We start from the raw sequence: 20568 nt of genomic DNA on the forward strand, positions 1-20568 counted from the left end.
ATACACTGTTGGTGGGAATGTAAATTGAAACAGCCACTATGGAGAACAGTTTGGAGGTTCCTTAAAAACTAAAAATAGAACTACCATATGTTTCAGCAATCCCACTACTGGGCATATACCCTGAGGAAACCATAATTCAAAAAGAGTCATGTACCACAATGTTCATTGCAGCTCTATTTACAACAACCAGTACATGGAAGCAACCTAAGTGTCCATCAACAGATGAATGGATAAAGGAGATGTGGCACATATATACAATGGGATATTCCTCAGCCATAAAAAGAAACGAAATTGAGTTATTTGTAGTGAGGTGGATGGACCTAGAGTTTGTCATACAGAGTGAAGTAAGTCAGAAAGAGAAAAATACCGTATGCTAACACATACATATGGAATCTAAAAAAAAAAAAAAAAATTTTAATGGTCATGAAGAACCCGGGACAAGATGGGAATAAAGATGCAGACCTACTAGAGAATGGACTTGAGGACATGGGGAGGGGGAATGCTAAGCTGGGACAAACTGAGAGAGTGGTAGTGTATATATGGATATATATACACTACCAAATGTAAAATAGATAGCTAGTGGAAAGCAGCTGCATAGCACAGGGAGATCAGCTCGGTGCTTTGTGACCAGCTAGAAGGGTGGAATAGGGAGGGTAGGAGGGAGGGAGATGCAAGAGGGAAGAGATATGGGGATATATGTATATGTATAACTGATTCACTTTGTTATAAAGCAGAAACTAGCACACCATTGTAAAGCAATTATACTCCAATAAAAATGTTAAGAAAAAACATATATATACTGGGTTGATTTGGATTGCTATTCTTCTTCATCAAACTTTTAGTGGTCACATTTGTGTAATCTTCATAGTTGAAAAAGTGGAACATGGAAACAAAAGAAACTACTTCTGGGATTAGTATAGTACTTTTGGTACTTTTGGTAATGAAAAGTAGTCTCAGGAATACATTTACAGAACAAATTTTATTAACTAAAACTTTAAAATAAAATGTTTTAATGTTAATATTCCTAATTATTTTCATGAAAATTCTTTTATGAAAATAACATTGATTTTTACTAGCCTTTTTTCTATTTTAAATCATGCTCTGAACGAATGATTTAATTAAGGTATAGACCTATTTAACAGGCTTAATATTCTTACAGATAAGATAGCAATGTTTCTGCTATTATCTTGAATAGTCAGTCAATAGGGAACTGAGTTGTTGTCTTCTTTAAATCCTATGTTGTTTTAATCTCTTGTTATGTTGCTCTAAAGAAATTTAAATATTATATTTCACATGCCAGTTTAAGGAACCATTGCTTTAACATTTTTCAAGAACATTAGTTGTGCTATTTAAAACTGACGTTTTATCTACAAATAATGTTGTCTTTCTTTCTGAGGTATATGACCTGACTAGGAGTAAGAAGGTATATCTTAGCCTACAAACCATGAGATCACACTAAAAAACAATAACATTTTGTTCAGCATACAAAACAGATACTGCAAAGTGACCTCTGTTTAAAGAGCTTTCAGTAGATCATAGTTTATGATGTATAGTTATATTTGTGAATGTAGATTAAGTTTATGTATCTCTATTTTAGAAAATGTATGTTAATTATTACAAATGACTGTGTTAGGAATTAGCATGAATATTTGATGATTCTCCCAATTAAACATTAAGAAGTAAATTTAAAATTACTCATAAGTTTATTATGTTGAATGTAGTGTTTAATAACATAAGTCCCATTTATTTAAGGACAATCATTTCTATATCACCTAGGCATAAAATTAATACATTTTTTTCTGGTAACTACTTAAGCTTTTAATCTAATGTAGCCCTAATGAATTTATCTGTAAGGAGTACCTGATGAAGGAATTATGAAAAGCTCCCTGGACTTTTCATCTATCCCTTTACTGGAAATAACTGAATTTTAATATGAAAATATATAAACAAATACCATAACAGTTTTACGCATCTACATTTGTACTGTACAATTAAATTGTATAATTTTCTTTTGTTCAATTGTGCCAAGTGACATGTTTCCAAAAATCAAATTTACTAAGTTATGAAAATGTCACAATCACTATTGAAAGGGAAAACATGAAACACTAAAGAGTGTGATACTTGCTTGATTATGATCCATTATTAAAAATCCAAAGTAACCATGACTAAAATTATTTCTCTTTGACATTTTCTTTTTTTGTTATCTCTTTATTTCCTTTCTTTCTCATCCTCCTCATTGTCCTTCCTTACTCTTTTTTAAGCAAATAAAAATACTCTGAATGAAGCCTAATTAATTTTAAAAGTAGAGAGGAGGGATTTGTCTTATGGAGGAATACAAGTTAATTTTAAAAAACAAGTTATCTCATGTTAAAATCAATTCAAGAGAAAAATCTAATCTCTACTTATCCAGCTCCCTGCATTGACTCAGGTTCTCAACCTCCTTTGTAGAAGATACTAATTTAGTTTCCAGGGTAGGCTACTTTCCTTAAGTAGAAGGCATCTTTTTTTTTTTTAAACAACATTGTTTTGTTTTACATTTCTCTGATTACTAACAAGGTTGATCTTTTTCCCATACTGTAGTTCAGTTCTTCATCATAAATCTTTTGATTTTATTGTGCTAAGAACATGTAACATAAGTGCTGCCTTTTTAATAATTTTTTAAGTTGTGTTATACATTATTGTTGGCTGGTACAATGTTGTATGGCAGATCTTTAGAACTTATTCATCTTGCTTCAATAAAATTTTAAACCTTTTAATTAGTAACTTCCCCTTTCTCCCTCCCCCTGGCCCCTGGCAACCACCATTCCTCTCTTTGAATCTATAAGGATGACTATTTTAGATTTCTCATATTAGTGGAATCTTGCAGTATTTGTATTTCTGTGATGGGCTTATTTTATTTATCATAATGTTTTTAAGGTTCATCCGTGTTGTAGTATGTATCACTAGTTCATTCCTTTTTAAAGCTGAATAGTTTTCCATTATATACCACATTTTTTTTTTAATCCATTCATCCATTATGGACATTTGTATTGTTTCCACCTTGGCTATTTTTAATAGTGCTGCAGTGTCCTCTGACCATCTCATCAACTCTATATAGTTATCAAGGGTCACTTGTATTTTTTACCTAGCATGTTAATGCCATTTATTCTTGTTATTTTACTCTATAATTTAGTTAAATATTGCATAATCTAATGAAATATGAGTGTTAAAAGAAAAAAAATTCCCTATAAAAACCAAGGAAAATACTTTGGAAGTGAATAAAAGCAAGTTGATTAAAATATATTTCAAAAAGTATAAAATTCTAGAAGGCTTCTGTATTCCAGTTGCTTTACAGATACCTTTGACTTTTTTCTCCACTTAAAAAAAAATAGAAGAAATCAAAGGTAGTGTATGGGATTTATAAAATAATAATAATAATAAAGAATCCCAAATGTAAATTGGTGCAGCTGCTATGGAGAACCGTATGGAAGTCCCTTAAAAAACTAAAAATAGTTACCATGTGATCCAGCAATCCCACTCCTGGGCATATATCCAGAGAAAACTCCAATTCAAAAAGATACATGCACCCTAATGTTCATAGCAGTACTATTTACAATAGCCAAGACATGGAAGAAAACTAAGTGTCCATCGGCAGATGAATGGATAAAAAAGATGTGGTACATATATACAATGGAATATTATTCAGCCATAACAAAGAATGAAATAATGCCATTTGTAGCAACATGGATGGACCTAGAGATTATCATACTAAGTGAAGCAAGCCAGACAAAGACAAAGATCATATGATATCACTTACATATGGAATCTTAAAAAATGATACAAGTGAACTTATTTACCAAACAGAAACAGACTCACAGACATAGAAAACAAATTTATGGTTACCAAAGGGGAAAGCAGGGTGTGGTGGGACGAGATAACTTAAGAGCTTGGGATTAACAAGTACACACTACTTTATACAAAATAGGTAAGTAACAAGGTTCTACTGTATAGCACAGGGAATTATAGTCAATATCTTACGATAACCTATAATGGAAAAGAATCTGAAAAAGAATATCTGTATATATATTCTATATATACTTCAATATAAAAAGAGAGAATCCATTTATTTGGATTCTTACTCAAATAAAAGGTCTTGGTTATCCAACAAAACAGTAACAATTATACATATTAAGTATAGGTATCCCATTTTTATGACTCTTTGTTTCAATTATTTTATTCGCTTAACTAGTTCAGTAAATTACCAATTCTAGAATTTAAGAAAAGAGGACTTCTACTCTACTTTGTAATGTCTTAGAAGATTAAAAACAAAACAACATAAAACCAAAGAGAATCTTTCCTTCACTAGAGTGAGGCTGACTGAATTCCGTGGGAGTTTCCACATCTGAAGATCTTTAGGAAGACAGACTACCCCCATTGAAGAGATATGCCTGCTATTTCAATCCTCTATATCTTCTGGAAATTCTCAAGTTTTTACTTGATAAAATGAAGGAAATAATTTACAATAATGTGGATAGGAAATGTGTTTCATCTTGAAAACCACCTCTAATTGCCAGTGGCTACTTGAGGATCTGTGGTGAGATGAATTTAAAGATCCTTCCACTGTTGAGTGCAGTGCCCTGATCCATGGTGATGCCACCCATGGACACAGGATAGAGTAAACCAATAAAACTATGACAGCATTGTTCTCCTGATCTATATCCACATTTCTCTTTTTATCACATTTCTCTTAAGTGTTTTGCAGTCTTATAAATGAATGGTTCTCTACCTTTTTCTTTGCTTCTTTTCCTTCTGTTGGTACACTCCCATTGGCGACATACCTCAGCATCAGTTAGTCACTACGTGCATATGAAAGACTGTGGGCAATGCACAATGCACTCTTTGTGTTCACACAGGAAACACAACAGGTCTGTGCTATTTCACCACAAATGAGAACCACTTCATGTAAATGAAAACCACAGGATTTTCATGTTGTGCCCTTCAAAAACAACTACTACAGTTAACCTTCTAAACAAAATCAGTCCCTAAAATTTATCCCCCAAATATTATCCTCACAATTAAGAATCCTACAGAATATGAAGGCAAGAGGACTATTCCAATGATCACTGTTTGATTTAGTGACTCTGGCTGCTGAAATGACTCTCTGCTCTTTTCTTCACATGGCTTTGAGTTTAAGAGGCCAGTCTTCCCTGATGAAAAATATAATAATTTCTAAGATACAGTAGTCACAAAGTTTATAGTGTTAAGAAATTGAATAAGAATATAACTTTGCAGTAATCGTTAACAAATGTGGAAAATGATATTCTGACATTATAATGTAAATGTGGTTGGAATTCTTTCTTGGAAGATAAAATCAATAACCATATTCTCAGAAATAAAATATAATCTTTGAATATTATCTTCTAAATTTCCCCACACTCTAAATGCTTCTTCTCACACATACACATAAAAGATATAGTGTGCTTTATAGATGTTATGTATGAGAAAGTTGATGATGGGAATGTGTAAATCTACACATGTTCAGTTTAATGTCTAGAATGCAACTGACATCAGAAGTAAAAATAAATGAAACCTTATTCATGTAACATTTATTTATTTATTATTATTTTTGCCTTTTTTGTTTTTATTTTTCTTAAAGTTATAGAATCATGTAGATTTAAGAATTAAATAATTCTACAAAGTTTCTCCCAAGAATTCTACAAAACAAAAAACAAACAATAAAGGTAAATGGACATCGTTCTCAGAGGCCCTTTTAGCCTTCTTTTTTCTTTCTTTTTTTCCCCCCACTATTACCCCGTGACTTTAAGTGACATGCTGCTTCTTGTACTTTCAGTTTTAGTGTTATCCATTGACTCTCCACTATGGAGAATGAGGATTTAGCTTTCTTTCCTACCCTGTCTTCATTGCACACTGGTATTCAGTCTCCTGCACATCTTTTCCAAGGGGCCTCCCTGAAGCAGTTTTTAAGGGCTCTCAGGCTGCATGCCATGGCAAGCTTCCCAGCATCTCACCGCGGTTGTCTAACAATTACTTATTGAATGCCAACAAGATACTAGCAACTGTACTGGTTCTGCCCTTGGAACATTTACAAACATGCAAGGGACACTGACTCATAGATTGATAACTAAAGAGAATGTGTTTCAGGCCATATTAGGGCTATGCCCAGGCTTCTACTGGAATATATCATAAATCCCTGTCATTTCAAATTACAAATTTGTTTTTCCTCAACATAAAGTTAGCTTTATTGTGTGGGTAAGGAAACTTGAAATTATTAAGTGCTTATGTTAAGTGTTAACTTACAGTCTTGACTTACCCAATTTATAACAGTAAAGTAATTCTCATTTTTTTAGAACATGGGGCATGAAATTTCCACCGCTTAAATGGGAGAAATGATGCTATAATGACAGTTCAAAATCAGAGGTATTCTCTTTTCTATTTTTAATCCTCTCAATGACATCATTTATTGTCTACTGGAAATCCATTTAGGAAATCATGTTAGTCCACTAAGCACTTCAGATAAGGTGATTTCATGAAGCATTGCAACATTATCACAATGAATTGCTTTCGTACACCATAAAAGAAAGAGAAGTAAGCAGAATATGGCCTGCTGAAGGAGTTTACAGTTTTACAGCTCCTCCCACTGTAGCACATAAGTCACTCAGTTACAGTTAACTTTGGATTATCCCTCACAGATTGAAAGCCCAACAGCCATCACACACTCTGGGCCTGTGGTGCCACTCGTATGTGTGTATCTAAATCAATGATGAGGGTATCGGAACCGATACTGGACATGGAGATGGCAAATTACAGTGAAGTTTTGGACCCAACTTACACAACTTTGGAGTTTGAAACTATGCAGATTCTGTATAATTCAAATGGTGAGTTCTCATCTGCTTGTAGATAAAAAAGAAAAGTAAGTATAATGAGAGCAGGAAAACTGAGCTTCCCAGGTGGTGGTTCCGTGTGTTTTATTGCTGGAGAATTCAGGGCTTGTTTTTTAAGGCCACAAATCTGAGGCTTTTGCACTTCATCTTTTGCGCTGAGGCTTTTAAATTTAAAAATTTAAATTAATAATGCTATGGCTACCTTATGTTTGAGATAGAAAAAGCTTAGCTATGCATAATAAAGTAACCTCAGAATTCTGTCATGGGTCAGTTAGATAGAAAGAGTAGTTTCAGCAGTTATTTTATTTACTGTAAATCACAGTAATGAGTAATATTGGCAGGTTGGCTGTAAAGTATATTTTCTATGCAACATTTAAAATGACATATGGAAAATTGTCCTTAGAACACTGGAGAGTTTTACTGGTCACCTTCTCCTTTCATTATTCCAATTCTCAACTGCTGCTGATGAGAAACTGTATTTAACATTACTATCAAGTTTTTGCATTGAACACAAATATGAAAAGAAATAAGGGTTTATATTATAACTGCACTTGACAAGCTAATGTTTAGCCTCACAAAGCTCTTGGTATTTATCTACTGTAACATTTTAACTTTAAATAAGACATGACTTGTTTAGGGCTCATGTCTTTATAGAATACAGTTTACTACTGACTTTGAATTTAGATATTTTTTCATGTAAAAATTTTGTCCAAGTTCAGTTATAATTGTTAGAACTCGTAAAATCTGCTAATTATGTATGCTTTGGAAAATTCTCTCTGTGTGTGTGTGTGTTTAGCTCAGGACTGAGAATATATCTTGTACTCAGGATATCTTAACGTTCTACTATGCTGTACAATTTCAGTGACTGCTATAGCTGTAATATTTACAATAAACAACAATAATTTATTAGTGGGAAGATTTCTAAAAATTTTCAGAAGATGAATTCTGAAATTTTAGCACAAAGGGGTTAAAATCAATTGACAGTGCTTCTACTAGGAAGTCACTATTTTTAATCCTTATGTTTAGACTTGACTAAGGTATTTAATAAAGTATTTACCTCAATAGACTCATGAGTGTTTTAAAAGCTATAGCTTACTAAATAGTAGGGAGAGATTTACCATAAATACTTACTAAAACAACTGACTATTTCCAAAGTGTTGTCTAACTTGTTTTCTTGTAATAATATCTAAATTCTTGTTAATAATATGTAAGTATGACATTAAACTGGAAGCAAGAGTTGAATATTTTTTTTGTTTCCATATAATCTTCCAGAACACAGTCAATCCTTAACACTTCTGCCATATTTCTAATATCTATTTTGTTTATGTTATCAAAAGAAAAATTACTAGCATTTAAATTCTAAAATGTCACGTGATTACCCTTAAGCATATTCTCACTGAAGATTTTTGTAACTTTATGAAGTTATATATGACAATATTTTTCAACTCAGAAGTATTAGTATGTAGAATACATATATCGTCACAGAATGTAACTGGGACATAACAGTCTTTGATTTTATCCTTTTTATATTGGAAATATAATAATGAATTGTTATTATATTTACATTATTATATAATTTATTATCAATTAAAGTGTATAATATATTCTTATTTATTTAATGTCTTTTGAGTACATAGATATTTGTAAAGATGTAGTAAACAATATTAACTAATTTAAGAAATATTTAAGCAAAAATATCTATGTGGATTTTTTGAAGCATCTTTCTTCAAAACAATGAGTTCTCACTTTATGTAAGGCATAGCTCTAAGAGCTGGAAGGCAGAGGGGTGACTAAGAGAGATAAATCCTCTGACGTCATGAAGTTTTTGTTCTATGAGGAAAGATGGGTAATAAATGAACAGACCGAAGCATAATATAATTTTAGAAAATGAAGTGGTTAGTTTAAAATATAAGCAGGGTACTAGGTTCTACTTGAAGGGCAAATGAGAGATGACTCTTTTAGATGTGTGTTTATAGAATGTTTCACAGAAAATGTGAGATTTGAGCAGAAACTGGATAGCCAGCTCATAGAAATTCTTGAGGAAGAGCTTCTCTTCCAGGCAGAAGGGTCAGCAAGTGTAAAGGCTCTGAGATGGGAACAGACTTCAAGGAGAAAAAAAAAAAAAAAGGCAACATTACTGGAGACTAGTGAACAGGATGAAAAGTAGTGCCAGATAATGGGATCAGAGAGGTGGGAGGGTAACCTTCTCACTCTGGGCTCTATAGGCCATGGGAATATGTGTAGGCTTTATTTTGTATCTAAGGGTTGGATGCAGAAGGCTAATGTGATGTGAATTTCTTATGCCAAGATCACATTGCGGGCTTTCTGATAATAAACAGTAGGGGAACCAGGGTGGAAGTATTCGAGAAATTAGGTAGGAAGCTATTTCAATAATCTAGGGAAAAGATTATGTTCGATTGGATAAGAGTGGCCATGGTAAAAGGCTGAAAAGGTGTGGATTCGATATGTATTTTAAATACGACTCGTGGATTGGATATGAGCAATGAAGGTGAGAATTCAGTAAAAACTCCCAGATTATTGGCCTTAGGTACCAGATGGTACCATTGACTGACTAGGGAAGACTGAAGGAAAAACAAGTTCTAGGAGAAAAAAAAAATCAGAGTTCTATTTTTGATACATTAATTTGAAAATCTTATTAAACTCCAAAGTGAAGTTGTTCAGTAGGTATTTGGGCATTTCAGACTGATACCCGTGGGAGACATCGGGCCTAGAAATAAAATGTGGGAATTTTTCATCATACAGATGATATTTAATGTCATGGGACTGGATGAGCTTCCCTAGGGAAAGGGTATAGTTGAGGGACTGAGCCCTATGGTATACCAAATTTTAATCCTCCAAAATATGAGTGGGGAGTTTGGAATGGAGACTGGCAGGAACAGCCAGTGGATAAAAGGAGAGCACTGGTGTGGAGCTTCCAAGAAGCTGAGGAAGGGACTATTTCACTCCCATAAATAATTAGTAGGCCAATTTATGTAAGAAATACTCAGTACTAACTTGCACTCTACCTCTTTCTCTTTCTTTAACAGATAGTTCTGTGCCAGAGACAACAAGTATGAATACCACAGATAATGGTGTCAACTGTCTATGTGCTATATGTGGGGACAGAGCGACAGGAAAGCACTATGGCGCCTCCAGCTGTGATGGGTGCAAGGGCTTCTTCAGACGCAGCATCCGCAAGAGTCACGTTTATTCCTGCAGGTACTTGAAATACTCCTTCCCAGAAGGTGATCTTCAGAGGTGTTTCAAAATGCCATGCAAGAAGTACGGGAATAAAATTCAGAGCTTTCAAATTTCTGTAACTCTAAGAACAAAATTTATAAGCGACATGAAAAGTGAGGATGTGTGGGTGTGTATACACATGCAGTCACACGGGTGGTTCTTTTTTATGAAACATCTTAGACTTATAAAATGTATATTAAAAAATCCCCATGCTTACCACCCAGTTAAGACCAATATAATTGAAGCCTCCAGTGGACACCTCCCCTATCACTTTCTCTTCCTCCCCTCTCTCCCAGAGGTAAATACCATCTGAAATTTGGTGTTTGTCTTTTCCTTGTGTTTCTTTATTGTTTCACCACATGTTCGTATACCAATAGCCATACATAAATCTGTATTTAAATGGTTTCACAATGCGTGTACGTTTCTGCATATTGCTTATCATTTTAGCGTCATCACATCCTGAGTCTTGGAACAAAATTATAAAAAGGCAGATGATTTAGGTAGCTTGTTGATGTTACTGAATAAAATGAAATTTTCAGCTCTAAAGTTTTAGATGTACTTCTCGTGCCACAATTTTGTAATTGAATTTAATGTTTGTCTAATATATATATATATATATTTTATTTTATTTTATTTTTTTTTTGCGGTACGCGGGCCTCTCACTGTTGTGGTCTCTCCTGTTGTGGAGCACAGGCAATCCGGACGCACAGGCTCAGCGGCCATGGCTCACGGGCCTAGCTGCTCCGCGGCATGTGGGATCTTCCCAGACCGGGGCGCAAACCCGTGTCCCCTGCATCAGCAGGCAGACTCTCAACCACTGCGCTACCAGGGAAGCCCAGATTTGCCTCTTTTGAACATTTGACATAAACGAAATTACACAATATGTGACCTTTTGTGTCTGACTTCTTTCACTTAGAATAGTGTTTTCAAGGTTCATCCATGTTGTAACATGTATCAGCGCTTCATTCTTATTTATTGCCAGGTGTAATATTCCATTGTGTGGGTATGCACCATTTTGTTTATCTGTTCATCAGCTGATGGGCATTTGGATTGTCTCCACTTTTTAGCTATTATGAATAATGTGGCTATGGACATTTGTGTATAAGTGTTTGTGTGAATGTATGTTTTCATTTCTCTTGGGTGTATACCTAGGAGTGGAATTGCTGGGTCATTTGGTAACTCTTGTTTAACTTTTTGAAAAACTGCCAAACTGTTTTCCTAAGCAGCCACATCATTTTGTATTATAACTAACAATGTGTGAGAGGTCCAGGTTTTCCACAACCTCATCATTTACTATTGTCTGTTTTTTCTGATTATAGCCACTGTAGTGGGTGTGAAGTGGTACCTAATTTTTCAGAGACTCTACTCTTTATACTTTATTCAATTGCCTCTTGATATGTAATTTGGAATTTAGAGTAAACTCCAATTGGATATGATGTAAAATTAATAGAAAAATTTTTAAATAGAGAAATGTGTGAAAGTTCAGAGGAGTGAAGTTCCCCGTCACACTGAAATCATTTAGCAGTAAGCATTAGGATTTGCATGCCACAATTTTTAAACTAGGTTTGGCTTTCATGGCTCAAGATAGAAATGATCATGGATACTGGCCAAAAGTGAGATTTCATTCAGTTTTGTTTTATTAGAAAGACTGCATGAGAGGTGAGGCTTGTATTTTCATGTCGATCATGAGATTAGAAAAGTCATAGTTAATTGTTCTTATACATTCTTTCTGTTGATCTAAATTTGACTATACTTTTTAAAGTCTGTCTGTTTGCTTTTTTTGATAAATAACAGTTTTCTGCAAACTAATATATTTTTTTGGCATTGTAGGTTCAGTCGGCAATGTGTTGTTGACAAAGACAAAAGGAATCAATGTAGATACTGTCGATTAAGAAAGTGCTTTAGAGCAGGAATGAAAAAAGAAGGTAATAATATATAACATAATGATTATTAACATTATTGATGAAAAGTGTTATACACACATGTTCTCATTTAATCACAATAACCTTCCATGAGTTCTGATTATGCTCAGTGAAGAATCTGTGGTTCCTTGAGTTTAAGAATTTACTCAAGGACACTGGTACCCACTGGTGAGTGGTAGAGCCAGTCTTTACCTGCTGACTGATTTGACATGTTCTATCCACTACTGCGTAATCCCTGGCAAGAAAATTATTGTCTGAAAAAATATTCCAATGTCTTGTTCAAAAGCTAAATGGCAAACTATATTAATAGGATGCAATTGTAAATGAATTTTAAATGGGTTTTTTATTCTCAATAACAATTGAATATCTTTATTCATTTCATAAGCATTAACTGAACATTGACTTTTCATGCAGTCATTTATCTACTTAACAAATTTATTGAGCACTGCTGCTCTCCAAACACTGTTGTGGGTGCTGAGGTTACAGTAGTGAACATACTGAACAAAATAATCCCCCCTGTCAGGGAGCTTATATTCTATTCAAAGACAGAGACAATGGACTAGATGCTCTATTTTAATGTGCTCTAATTTCATTTTGAACATACTAAATACAATTATATTATCCTATGTTCTAACTATGGTTAATTTAGCAAAACAAATGTGTTTAGCACATTTAAATGTTTGGCAGGAAACAGCTGCTATACAATTTTCTGTTTATCATTTTGCCACATGCTTATCCCTAGGACATACAAAGATATATTTTTCAGAATTCTTTCATATATTATTAAAAAATTAAATCAGATATGTGAAAAATATCAAACCTATCTTAAACATAGTTGTTTTCTTTTTCACTCAGTATTTTCAAGAGACAAAAATTCCATTCATTTCATTCAGCTGCTAGTCTCAGAAAAGAAGGCAAAATAAAGTTCACAAAGTTAAAGGAAAAACACTTTCATTTCAACATGACTTATTTCTAGTGACCTATTTGGTAGTTTATGGGATTAATTACATGCTGTGTCAATTATATTCATTCATTTCTACTTGAACCTCTGCTTCACTCCTACCAATGCAAAAGCAAACCACGATTCTACAATTCAGTTTAGAGTTTTACAATCTGCTAAATAAAATTATTTTCAAAAACAGTGAAAGCATATCTTATACTGTTCATAGAATAATGTATTAATTTTTCCTAAATAGATTAGGAAGAAACTTTTAGCTTTCAAAGTAGATATATTTTTCTTATTTACACTAATAGCATAATATTAAGGTTAGGTAGATGGAAACGTATATAAATATGGTTTTATGTCAAAGAAGGTAGCTGAAAGATAATTACAAATGTTCACAATATCTTTTAGCATTTTTCTAAAGATCGATCATGTAAACAAAATTCATAAAAGCATAACTTACATTTTAAACTTTTTACCTCCATGTATACATTTCCAAATGAGTCAGTTTAGGCTGAAAGTCAATGACAATATTTGTTAAAAAAAAAAAAAAAGGAGAGAGAGGAAGTAAGCTACCAGTAAATATGATTTAAAAGTAAAATATTAATGATTCACTCTAACTAAAGATTACTCACTCTTAAAGGCAAGAAGTTTAACATTTTCTCTTTCAAATTAGTGGTGTTGATAGTTAATAGTAAGTTTGGTTAGATAGTAGATTTTGGCATAGAAATTGATGAATTTCTTTAATAAAAGAATAATTACAGAAAAAAATTCTGATAGTTTAATGTCTTATCTTTCCAGCAGAATTGGATAGAGCATTACTGTAAATAATTTAGGGACTACAGACTTAGTTTCCATTCTTTTTGGTTAAGAGAAAATAATCTTACCTTTTAAGGTTTGAAATCCAACTTTGACATCTGACTTCTATTATTCTATGTATCACAAGTATACTAATTCGTACTAACCCTCTCCCTCTTCCTTATTTTTAAAAATTTAGTTTTCAATAAAAAATTTGGGGATACACTTTATTCTTTTTTTTTCCTTTCTGAAACAAAGATATCTCTTTCTTAGAAGACTTTCATATAAATACTTAATATTTCTTCATTGTTCTAAAATGCTGATATTCTAATCTCAATGTTCTCAAGAGAGACCCCTACGTGCTGCAATTTTTGCCTTATTAATGTTTGTAAACTGTCCTGAGGACATTGTTTCATAAGAGATCATAGGATTGCGACCTGAAAATCACCTTAACTAAAATAAATTTACTTTCCATTTTTGCTAGTGTTTTAGAAGAAAAAGAAAAATGGGAGTTTCAAAATGTATGACTCATATTTTCTGACAGTGAATACACTCTTATCTTTGACCTGGTCAATCTCACAGGTTGTACTCTTCTTCTAGTTATCTTATGGTTTTATTAACTTTGAGAGAATGGAAAACCAACCTCGTAAAAATACAGCATGGCTGAACTGGCTGACCCAAAACTTTCTAACATGAGTGCCATCATGAAGTCCCAAAAGGCAATATTTTATGAACTGTAGTGACAAGCCTGGCTCTTTCTACTTTAAAAATGGTACAGAATGAAACATACCTTCAGTCATACTTTTCTTCCTGCCTCAAGCACCCCCCTCCAAGTTCTTTTAGAGACATCTCATTTCTACTTTTATAGTAACGTTGTTTTTACTTCAAACTGTATATTCTGAGATATACTGAAGAAAACTGACCAGTAAATGCTGTGATTTTCTCCCCTAGCTGTGCAAAACGAACGTGATAGAATAAGCACCAGAAGAAGCACATTTGATGGCAGCAATATCCCCTCCATTAACACACTGGCACAAGCAGAAGTTCGGTCTCGCCAGGTACTGCTGCATTACTGCTGCACCAGCATCCAGCCCTGTTTAATAGAATCAGATGTTTATTTAGGCATAATATTAAAATGATTTAAGTTCATTCAAATGTGCTCATTACTATAATAAATTATATCTATGCAAATTGAAGAATTTTACTTTGAAAATATTAGTTGGACTGTTGACTCAATTTTGAATTTTCTTGGGCAAGTTTCTACTTTTTAAATGGAAAAATGAAATGCATTTCAGTCTGAGTGTTAAAAGTTTGTTTGCAAGGTTGATTTAAAATACTTAATGTATAGCACAATGCCCTGGGGGCAGTATCTTGTTTTATTGATTGAATCTGGAAATCAGTTATCACAGCTTTGGGAGTGTTTAGTTGAGGCCTATCATTAGAGCTTCCTTCCTTGAAAATGACTTCTAGATTCAAGAACTCACCTTAACATCTGCTTTGGAAACAGGTATTTAAGGGAAGAACCAGAATTTAGAAAACACAGGAGAAACTTTATTATTTGAAATTTCTAGAATGAGGATATCAGTTCTAAAGTTAAAAATATAAGTGATTAGTTATATAAATAAAAGTAAATCACTTAAGAATCAGATAAAGAAACTTTTTGAAGAAAGTTTATTTTACCATTGCCCGTATTAGAAATGTTAATGGTATTTTTCTATTATAAAGCAAACAATGAAATAGCTGTTAATCAGGTTCTATAATGAGTCAATGAAACTACTTTCATTTTTGATAACACAAGGGTAAATGATGAAGTTAACATCACCATTATCATCATAATTACTTGAAGATTACTTGATGGTCCTGTAAAGTATTTCGAGAATGGCCTGAAAGGAACTGTGAGGAAATAGACATACACTGCAGAAAGACACGTACACACACACACATGTTCAAAAATTAAGTTTAGAAGAACTTTTAGAAAGTGATTTTTTTTTCAGCAGAAAGGCATTTGAACACTACTTATATCTTAGAGAGTTCAAAATTATATATCATTTAAAAATTTATCATTATACATTAAGATTTTCAACTTGCTGGGTCAAAATTGGTTTCTTAACTTTATTTGGGTGGGCTTCCATTAAATGCAGCAACATAGTCTGACTTCTCATCTAAATCTTTTCTCCTCAGCTGGTAAACTTTATCCAATGGAAACCTTCCTTCATAAATTACAACAAATTAAAGATGGGCTTTCTTATTGGAACTATCATCTTCAATTAAAAATAAAATCATACAAAATAGTTCATGTGGATACTCCATAGCTCTTTGTATAGCCATTTTGAATTATGAAACTCCCTGAAAATAGTGGTAACTTATTTTACAGGTTTGGCCAGAAAATAAGATAGTACTCCCAGACCATGCTGCTATGCAGTGAATGTTCTCAATATAACTTGAATTGATAGGTATTTGATTTCTTAATTTTAAATGTTTAGTATATTTCAAGATACTGTGACAATGATAGTGCCCACTTCAATGGTGCTTACTTATTGCAGTTGTAGAAAAAAGAGAAATAGTGGTCTTATGTTATGTTCAGTGATGAATTAATATAATGTTCTTCTTAATGCTAGATCTCAGTCTCAAGCCCTGGTGCGAGCACTGACATAAATATTAAGAAAATTGCCAGTATTGGTGATGTCTGTGAATCCATGAAACAGCAGCTCTTAGTCTTGGTGGAATGGGCTAAATATATTCCTGCCTTTTGTGAGTTACCACTGGATGATCAGGTATAATTTAAAGAGATTATGAATGCTTTAAAAAAATGTTTTTTTGAACTTTGCTAAGTTTTTCAGTTCTTTTAATTATATTTGTAGTAGATTTACTATATTTGACAAAGCTTACTGAGAGACAGACTGTTTAAATTCTATTTTAGGGGTCTTACAAATTTATTGATTGGATGAGGGTTGATCAAGCCTATATTCTTCCCTCCTGAGGTTTAAAAAGCTTAAGTAAGTGAGAAAGACAGGTATTAGATAACTGCCATTGTGAGATAAAGTATTGGAAGAATAAATGTCTGGAAGTCAAATCGTACCCCATTGTGTCTTGCTGTTTACTAAAGGTGCATATAAAATTCTTCAGAAATACCAGGCCACTTCTAGACAGAAACCACACAGGTTGTGTTGGTGTCTTTGTAGGCACTTTTATGCACTTAACATATAAAATTGTGCCTTTCATGTTGTCAGTTTTATTCTAGCATTTACTGTATAAAAAGTATAAATCTGGTAAAAAAAAAAGTCTGTAGAATTGTGTTCTGAAATCTACTGAAAATAGAATTTAGATGTAGTGATCTTTTCCTAATATAGACATTTTCATACTTTGTCATATGTATATTAAGATATCTTAGTTAATAGTTAAAAGTTCACTTTCCAATATGTTTAAAGAAGTAGCTAAGATACTTGTCTCTACCCTTCACAGTTTATGAACTCTAATTTTCCCCAGACTTTCTGCAAGGCTATGCACATTGGAGTTTTTCTGATAAATTAACCTGTAAGCAACCTTCAAGTTTATCTGTTTTATATTTATTATTACATTATTTATTGTAAATGTAAACATATTGGAAAGTACTGCCATTTTATCAGTGTTAACAGGTCTATAAACCTTGACTATTCGAGAGGAAGGGGGAAACTGCTAGTTACCCATAAAAATGACCAGCAGTGGGGGCACTGATGAGACTTAATCTGACTTTTTCTTTGAATCTGTAGAATTGTAACAGAACTTGGTGGCTAAAATACAACTTGAACGTTAGAAAAATTAGCTGATCTCATTTCTCAAGTGACCTTACACTTCAGATTATCAACATACTGTATTCAAATCAGTAAAAAAAATGTATATCAGTATAATATAATCTTTTAATTACTAGCATCAAATATATAAGTTCTCAAAATTGAGATATTTGATATTTTGAATTATCTCAAGGGGCTTTACTCACCAGTAGTCTAACATTTTGATGTCTTTAAGTAAATAAAATATTTAGGTTCTTTAAAATGAACCAAGGGAAAAGGAATGCTGAACATCTTTGTAAAAAGTTTTTACTTGTATAGTCTTGAAATATTTTTAAAGAGTTCTTACCTGAAATCAATCTCCTTTTTATATTCACTGTTTCTAATAAAACAATCCACTTTCTTAACAAAAAAAAGTAGTTAAGAAGTTTAATGTTCTAATTAGTCTATAAAGATTAGATTATTAGTTTCAGATTCATTTTTAACTCTTCTAAGTAGTATATAATATTCTGTAGATGTAAATAATCTGAAAATGTCCAGTTCCCCCAGGTTAAATAAAGCATGATATATAATATAACCAGTTTCTATTTTTATACCCTCTGACCAATGCTCTTTATCATTGATAAACAAAGACAAAGAAACAATCAAAGGGAAAAGTACATGATTGTTTAAAAATCAAAGAAGGGCAAAATATTTATATAACCGGAAAATAAGTGATCACAGAAAGTTAGCAGTTATATTTCTAGGAGAGCATTTCACCTGGTTACAACAAGAAAATACTGTGAAATCTGAAATCATTCTTAAAATGTTCTGTAACTCCCTTCCTTGTATGAGTCATGGTTGTGGACATATCATAAAGATAGCTTGGCTCAGAAGGTTATTTCAGAGTGAATAATGCTAAATTGCTAAAACTTACTTGTCTCACCCCAAGCCATATAAGTAGGGTTATGTTATTTATCAGTTTTATATTTTTATTACCACTCTTTTTTTTAAAAAAAGTTGCTGACCTGTATGAAGACAATGATTTAAAACTTGGGAAATTGAAATTCTGTAACTTGTCAATAATAGTTTTCATTTACTAACTGACACTAATATTAACAGTATAACATTAATAACCATGGATTGGTGAATGTCTATTATGGATATGGCACTCGGGTTTCAAATGCATTATATATTACATTATTTTATTTAATACTCTTGGGAGCTCTGTGGCATAAGTTTTATAATCTCTTTAAAAACTTAACAGCTTTTAAAACTGAACCATATATCAGTTAAATTCACTCAGTGTATTCATCAGACAAATATTTCTTAGGATTACTGTTCAGTTTTAGGAACTGTGAGTATCCAGCAGTAAAAATACAGACCACTATTATCATAAAATTTGCATTCTATTTGGGAGAGGCAGACAATAAAAATATACGGATAATGAGTAAGTTAATTCTAGGTGGGGAAGAGTTCTATAAAATGAAATGGGATGAGTTGTTGCAGAATGACTGGGGGTGGAGTGGTAGCAGATCCTTTAAATTGGGGATTAAAGAAGATTTTTCTTGAGACCTGAGTGACAAGGGGCTAAGCATATCAAGATCTGAGGAGAAAGCATTCTGGGTACAGGAACAGCAAGTTCAAAGGCTCTGAGGCAGGCAGGCATAGTGTGCCTGGAGAAAAGTGAGCAAAGGATGTTGTAAGATGAAACCAGAGACATGGGCAGGGGGGCAAAGCGTTGAGCCATAACCTCATGTGAGGCCATGGTTGAGGTTTTTGGGTCTTATTCTAAAGACATTAAGAAACCAGTGAAGAGTTTTTAGCAGAGGAGTGATATTAAGTGATTATTATTATTACAAGATATCATCGTAGAAGCTCTGGCAAGAAGGACTTAGGATGGAGGAACCAGAAAGGAAGCAGGAATACCTAGTAGCTCTTTGGAGTGTAGTTTGGTGGGCCAGGCAAAGAATGACCAAGGCTTGGCCAGGGGCCGTAGCAATGGAGAAACAATACTAGGATTTGCTGTACAGTGAGAGAGGGATCCAAATAGACCCTTGTTTTGGGTGTGAGAAAGCATTTTGGATGATGGTGCCATTTTCTAAGGAGATGAAGATGTTGGAGAAGCATTACTTTGATGTGTTAAATTTGAAATGCTTCCTATTCTTCCTACTGGTGATATTCAGCAGGGAATGGAGCTCCTTTGAGAGCTTAGTGCAGAGCTAAAGGTTCAATCTAGAAAGTGTCAGAACCCAGATCCCCCATACTCATTTCGCTATATCACCAATCTTTGTTTTGCTTTTGTTTATTCAGTTGATTATGTATAAGAGATCTTGTTTTACATATATTTTCTCCTTTAGTCCTCATGGCTACACTTTCAGATTTTTATCACTATCTCCATTTGATAGATGAAAACAAATGAGTCCCAAACATACTGGTCAACTAACCCAAGGTTAAACAGGAGTAAGTGGCCAAGCCAGAATTTGAACTCTGGTTTGTTTGACTCTATGCCCAAACACCATTCACTCCCAAACACTAAACTGTTCTGCTTTTCTTTTTCTATTTCTTTTTTTTTTCTGCCATTGTATTGACTTGTTAGTTTTAGAAATTTTGAAAAGTAAAACTCTGTTGACCTGTTAAAAATAGAAGAATTGAAGCCTTAATCATGGCAAGAATCTATGAATATTGTAGTTGTTAAAGCAAAAAAAGCCCCAGTCTTAAAGAATACTAAGTTAATCAGGCTTATATAATCTTTTAATCATTATATTTTATAATTAATTGTTAAACTTGGAATTTTTCATTAAGGTGGCACTGTTGAGAGCTCACGCAGGGGAACATTTACTGCTTGGAGCTACAAAGAGATCCATGGTGTATAAAGATATTTTGCTTTTGGGTAAGTTTTTTTCTTTTTAATTTGAGAAAAAATTATGCATGCTTCATACTTCCATGGGGCCTATTCTGTATGTACCAGGCATTCATAGACACTGCCAAATGGTTCTGTCACTTCACAAATTGGACTTAGTTGGTCAGGTCCTCAC

General features: G+C 33.2%; 1 protein-coding gene across 3 annotated transcripts in view; it reads left to right on the forward strand.

The window, feature by feature from the left end:
- The window catches only part of HNF4G (hepatocyte nuclear factor 4 gamma), a 127980-nt gene that overhangs the window by 99175 nt on the left and 8237 nt on the right, over positions 1-20568 (forward strand). For all 3 annotated transcript variants that reach the window (XM_081258620.1, XM_081258618.1, XM_081258619.1), the window contains 5 exons: positions 9929-10100; positions 11952-12046; positions 14736-14842; positions 16403-16558; positions 20336-20423. In XM_081258620.1, coding sequence (XP_081114746.1) covers positions 9955-10100; positions 11952-12046; positions 14736-14842; positions 16403-16558; positions 20336-20423 — 592 coding nt within the window. In that variant the 5' untranslated portion in view covers positions 9929-9954. The remainder of the gene's footprint in view (positions 1-9928; positions 10101-11951; positions 12047-14735; positions 14843-16402; positions 16559-20335; positions 20424-20568) is intronic.

This window comes from Mesoplodon bidens, assembly GCF_964165515.1.
Source record: "Mesoplodon bidens genome assembly, chromosome: 16".
NCBI lineage: Eukaryota > Metazoa > Chordata > Mammalia > Artiodactyla > Ziphiidae > Mesoplodon > Mesoplodon bidens.